Raw genomic sequence first — 6,000 nt, 5'->3', positions numbered from 1 at the left:
GGAAAACTGGGAATCATGTGAATAAAGCTGAGTAGGTCTGGAAAACAAAGCAGACTGAGCAATTATGTCTGGAAGGCATGAAAAAAAAGAAGTAGGATATGGAAGGGAAACTCAGTGACACAAGCAGAAATAAGACCAAGAGGAAAGGCAGGGAGAATTCAAACCAAGCGGGTTCCGGGATCTGGAGTCAAAGGAGCCTGCTGAAGACCTTTCCAGGGAGAGAGGCCTGGCTTCCAAGGAGTCCGTGTTAGCCCCGCCTCCCCCGTGCTAGCCACGCCCCCTCCGCCTAGGCCCGCCCCCTCCCCGCCTTCCCTCTGGTCTCTTAGGTGATGCTGCAGCCAAGATGGCGCTGGCAGCAGCCGTGGCGGCCTGAGCGTCATGCTCCCGGTCCTCGCCGACAGCGGCGCCTGTGGCCTCGGCCAAGGCCTCGAGTCTCTTCCGGGAGAGAGCGCTCCGGCTCCTCTCCTCTGGCCCGGTTAGTCCGGACAGAGAGGAACAGCGAGCGAGCGGCTGCCCGCTCCCCGGCACCATGGCTGGGATCATCAAGAAACAGATCCTGAAGCACCTCTCCAGGTCAGTGAGCGAGCGCCTCGGCCTCGGGGTCCAGTCCGCCTGCGTCCTCGCCCGCCCGGAGGCAGCCAGCGGGCCTCGGGCACGGCCTGCCAGGTGTCTGGAAAGCGACCTTCAGGGATACTCGGCTCCGGAGCGGAGGTGGAGGCTCCCGGAGGCGCGGGGCGCTGGGCTTCCCGGGTCCGCCCGGGGGCGGCTTCCGCGGTGCCGGCGGGGGAGCGGCGGGCTGGGGGCGTCCCGGCGCGGGGGCTGGAGTTGACTCGGTGTCCCGCCGACGCCGGCCGACGGCGGCTCGGTGCTGGGCTCGGCGCACCGCGGTTCCGTTAACCGAGGGCGTGTGGCGTGGTGTGTGTACTCTTGGGGCCGAGGCTTGTCTTTCCCCGGGGAAACGTTCACCTTCGCCGTCCTCACCACCTGACGTTCCTGTTCGGATCCATTGAAGGGTGTGTGCTTGTTTGCACTGTTAGGATTTGTTTGAGATAAACAACCAGACTCCCGAGCTTTGGCTAAGTTCTTTCTGGGAGTCATTTTTTTTTTTTTTAAGTCCCTACATCGTTCTTAAAGAGTTTTTTTTTTTTCTTTCCCCTTTAGCATCGCGACCCTTTAATTCAGGTTAACATCTGTGGTGATTAAACTGAAGATATGTCATTCTTTCCATTTCATAACAGTTTTTAGTCAGAATCATGACTCAGTGAACTGGCAATTTATTACTGCTCTTGGCTTCTCCACATGTATCTCAAGACACAAGCTAAATGTAGGACCTTGTTCCAAGTAACAGGGGGATTCGAAGCTCTTCGTTGGATTCCTTTTCTCTTCTCTGTTGTTTGCAGGTTAATGATTGCTTTTCAGAAGGGTCCTGGGAATGATTGACTTGTATAGTAAGAATGATTGTTGATCCTTGATTCAGATTGTTTTATATCACAGGTGATATATTGGGGAAGGAAAACAGTACTGTAATTCAGCAAGTATTTCTGACTTGTAACACTGAATAAGGTACAGCAGATATATTTGGAGTAGCAAATTATAGTAATACTCTTGAATTTTTTTGTGGGTGCATGTACTTCAGTACTGAGACTTGAACTCAGAGCTTGTGTACTCTCCCTTACTTTTTTCACTCTAGGCTGGCACTCTACCACTTAATCCACAGCTCTACTTCTGGCTGTTTACTTAATTGGAGATAAGAGCCTTACTGGTCTTTTCTTACCTGGCCTGGCATCAAACCACAATCCTTAGATTTTAGCTAGGATTAGGATTAGGATTACAGTCCTGAGCCATTGGCACCTTTCTTCTTCGTCTTCTTTTTTTTTTTTTTTTGCCAGTCCTAGGCTTGAACTCAGGGTCTGAGTGCTGCCCTTGGGTTTTCTCAATGTTAGTACTCTACCACATGAGCCCCAGCACCATTTCCAGCTTTTTTTTTTTTTTTTCTTCCTGTGGTATTGAGGAATTGAACCTGAGTCTTTGTGCATGCTAGGCAAGCACTCTACCAATAGACCAAACTCCTGGCCTGGCTCTTCATTTTTTGATATCACTAAGTTTTGATATTATCACTAATTAGAGGGTTTGTTTTTGAGACAGTCTTGCTGTGTATCCCAGACTGGCCTGCAACTCATTGTGTAACCAAGCTGGCCTTGAACTCCCAATCCTCCTGCCTCGGTCTCCTAAGTACTGGGATTGTAAGCTTGCATGAACACCCCTGGGTGGAAGATTTCTTTTAAAATTGTACATGTAGTTCAATACTGAACTATCCCATGTGGAAGAAGGTTTTACCTGTTTATTTTTATTTGTTATCTAAGTAGTGTCTGACTCATAATATGTCTTCAATTCTCTCTTTTCAATTCCATAAGAAAATTCAAAACCACAATCTGAATAGCTTGTCATTCTCACAAGGATTGAAGAAAATTTAATTCAATTGATAAATATTTTAGTGCATACCCATTTCAGTTCTCTTGAAGTAATCCACTTGGGAAATACTGAAAATCAAAACCAGCAGAGCACTGATGTGTTTACCATTGTAATTCTGGCTAGTCAGGAGGCTGAAATTGGGAGGCTCAAAATTTGAAGCCAGTCTGGGGGAAAGAAAAGTCCTTGAGATTTAATCTCAGACCTCTACTCCTAGGTACTTATGAGGTGAGATATGACAATGGAGATTTGAAGCCACTCCAGCAGACAAATCCTTGAGATTTCTTCCTCTAAATAAACAAGAAAAAGCTGGAAGTAGAGCCTGGCTCATTTGACTCACACCTGTAATCCTAGTTATTCAGGAGGCTGAGAATTGAGGATTGCAATTCAAAGCCAGCCCACAGAGATAAATCTGTGAGACTCTTATCTCCAATTAAGCAAAAAAAAAAAAAAAAAAAAGGCCAGAAATGGAGCTATGGCTCAAGTGGTAGAGCACTAGGCTTGAGCAAAGAAGCTCAGGGACAGGACCCAGGCCATGAGTTCAAGCCCGATTACTTTTACCAAAAAAAAAAAAAAATATATATATATACATATATATATACATACAGACAGACACACATACACACACATATATATGCATATATATGTATATGAATGGAAGGGCATAGCTAAAGTGGTAGAACTTCAGCAAAGCAAGATCAAGTCCTTGAGTTCGAATCCCAGCAACAGAAAAAAAAAAGTTAAGAGCAAAGTATAATGGGTTAATATGTCAGATATACACTTTTTTTTTGTCTCAGTTCTGACCACTGTCCTTGTGTCAAGGCTATAGCTCTACCACTTGAGCCACAGCACCACTTCCAGATTTTTCTGTGTATGTGGTACCGAGGAGTCAAACCCAGCTCTTTGTGCATGCTAGGCAAGCACTCCACTGCTAAGCCAAACTACTGGCCCCAGATACACACTTTTTATACATTCCGAATTAAGTCTTTAGGGTTAGTATGATAGCTTTGTGGTAAATAATGATAAAATTTTTGGATGCCTTTTTTTTTTTAGTGGCACTGGGACTCAAACTGGGAGCCTTGTCCTTGAGCATGCTAGGCAAATACTGGGCCACTGGGACCATATCCTTGTCATTTTGTTTGTATTTTCTTTTGACCAGGCTGACCTCAAACTTGGCATTATCCTGCCTATGCCTACTGAGTGGCTGGGCACCACACACTTGACACAGTAATGTCTGTTAAAACTACAGTTTTCAATTATTTCATACTTCACCATGTCTTTAGGTTACCTTTAAAGGGTATCAGTTTTATAATTTGGTTTATATATTGTAATTATTGCTGACATCTTTCTAAGAAAATGATTATTCATTATAGACAAACAAGGTAGATGTTGTGATAAATTATACTGGTTCCAGTAGGAATGAACTTTTGAAAGTCAAGTTTAATTGTGTACGTTCCTTGTTGCAAAGCTGTCTCGGTATTAATCTGGTGGTCTGCAATACAGTTTACTATGCCTTAACAGAACATATGCAAAAGATGTTACTTTCTATTAACAGACATCTCATGTAACCCATGGCATCTACTCAAATGAAACTTTTCTAGATGTTCAGTTTACAATTGTGAACTCTGATACCCCTACTACCCAACTCTTTTAGGTACTGGGGTTTGAGCCCAGGGCTTTGTTCTGGAAAGGCAAGAGCTGTCTGCCACTTGAACCACTGCCCCTGCACCTCATCTTCCATCTCTCTTACTTGCTTTACTTTTTTCTGTAGCACTTATTTTCCTCTGTTGAAATACATTTTTATTTATATCCCACTCTCCACTTGAATGAATATAAACTTCATGGCAAGAGGTTTTTTTTTTTTTTGCTCTTTTGTAATTAATAGAAGGGTTACATTATATTCACAAGAGAGAAGGTGCATTATTTCACATACATTGATACCCTTGATATGGTCCCCATTTCCTTTCCCCCTCTCCCCTGCTCATCTTGATATGGCAAGAGTTTTTTTTCTTGAGGATACCATAGTCATTTAACAGCTATTAGTTGAATGAATAGCATAGATACTGACTTTCCTTTAAGTTGCTAAATCTTTTTAACTGAGACAAAATCATATGACACCAGTATTTTCATAGATTTGAGAATGAGTTGTTTTCTTGTAGTTTTCGTCAATCATTAAATAATATGGTACCTTTCATGTTCCACAAAGGAAGAGGTAGAAAAATAAGCTAGGATTTTATAAGGAGTCTTTTTAGCAAAAGCAAAGACTGTAAGAACCAAAAGGAGAAAAGAGAAAATTCATTCTGCGCCTGAGGTTGAAGTATAATGCAGCTAGTATTGTTTTGGATGTAGGGACTTGAGGAGTTGGTGGGTTAGAAAGGTGTGAAGGAGGAATTGTTCTTTAACAGATTAACAAATGCTTTAAGTAAATGCTAAACTACTCGAAAATAATAAACCTGTATGTTTGTTTCTTGTCTAATCATTGTTGTGTGTAATCTAAGAGTCTCTTTGATTAATGAAAGTTGTTTCTGTACTAATCTGAGTGGAAGGTTGTGCTTGTAGAGGAAATAGAGGAAGTCCTCCTGCCTCCCCAGTACCAGGGTTTCAATTTAGGGCCATCAACTTGCCAAGCAGGCACTCTAGCATTTGAGCCATATCCCCATTTCCAGTTACATTAAGTAATTAATGTTTGCCCGTCCTGGGGCTTGATCTTGCGCTTTCTCAAGGCTAGAGCTCTACCACTTCAGCCACATCACCACTTCCTGCTTTTTCTTGTATGTGGTACTGAGGAATTGAACCCAACTCTTCATGCATGCTAGGGAAGCACTCTACCACTAGGCCAAACTCCCAGCCCCCAGGAAAACACTTTGAAGAAGAAATTACCATAATCCTTCAGACAGGATATGTGTTGGAGGTGTTTGTAGGTGAATCTTTTTTCATCAGAGAATAAAACATTTAAAAAAATCATTAAAACCAAGTAAGAAAGGAAATAAAAGTCAGGGCTTTCATTTAGCTCACGGCTTTATCATACAGGTGTGTAAAGGTCCGTGTGCAGGGACAAAGACGATGTATTTAATTAAGCCAGGATCTGAAAAGGGGCAGAGAAGATTGACATACAGATACTTCCCTTTCTTCTCATTCTAAAGGTTATAATAATAAAGCTACTACACATAGGTTTTCTATGGGTAGCGAGATGGCCAGACCAACTTATGCCACAGTGGATGACTCTGTTTTAGAGCAATAATTTAAAGACATTTTTTATTGTTACGACTTGGGAGTTGTGCTACTGGTAACTGGTGGAATGGAGGGATACAGCTCAACATCCTGAAGTACACAGCATATTCTCCTAAAATTAAATGCGCGCACACACACACACGCGCGTGTGCATGTGTGTGGCCAAATATTAGTAGCTTTGAGATTGAGAAACTAGATGTGTATCAAATGATTGATGTAGGGCACTTTGCTGGTTAAGGTTATTTTGTCTACAAACACAGAAAACTTTTTCTAAGCAAAAAGGCATATGTAATAGGAAGC

At 42.9% G+C, this 6,000-nt stretch overlaps 1 protein-coding gene across 2 annotated transcripts in view; it reads left to right on the top strand.

The window, feature by feature from the left end:
* Positions 1–344: 344 nt before the first annotated feature.
* Bltp3b (bridge-like lipid transfer protein family member 3B) overlaps positions 345–6,000 on the top strand; it is a 71,692-nt gene continuing 66,036 nt past the window's right edge. For both annotated transcript variants that reach the window (XM_090328476.1, XM_090328477.1), the window contains exon 1: positions 345–573. In XM_090328476.1, the coding sequence (XP_090184602.1) occupies positions 530–573 (44 nt within the window). In that variant the 5' untranslated portion in view covers positions 345–529. The remainder of the gene's footprint in view (positions 574–6,000) is intronic.

This window comes from Megascapheus bottae, chromosome 2 (genome assembly GCF_031878675.1).
Source record: "Megascapheus bottae isolate mThoBot1 chromosome 2, mThoBot2.hap1, whole genome shotgun sequence".
Lineage (NCBI taxonomy): Eukaryota > Metazoa > Chordata > Mammalia > Rodentia > Geomyidae > Megascapheus > Megascapheus bottae.
The sequence above is the reverse complement of the archived record's forward strand: the minus strand, read 5'-3'. Positions and strand labels throughout refer to the sequence as shown.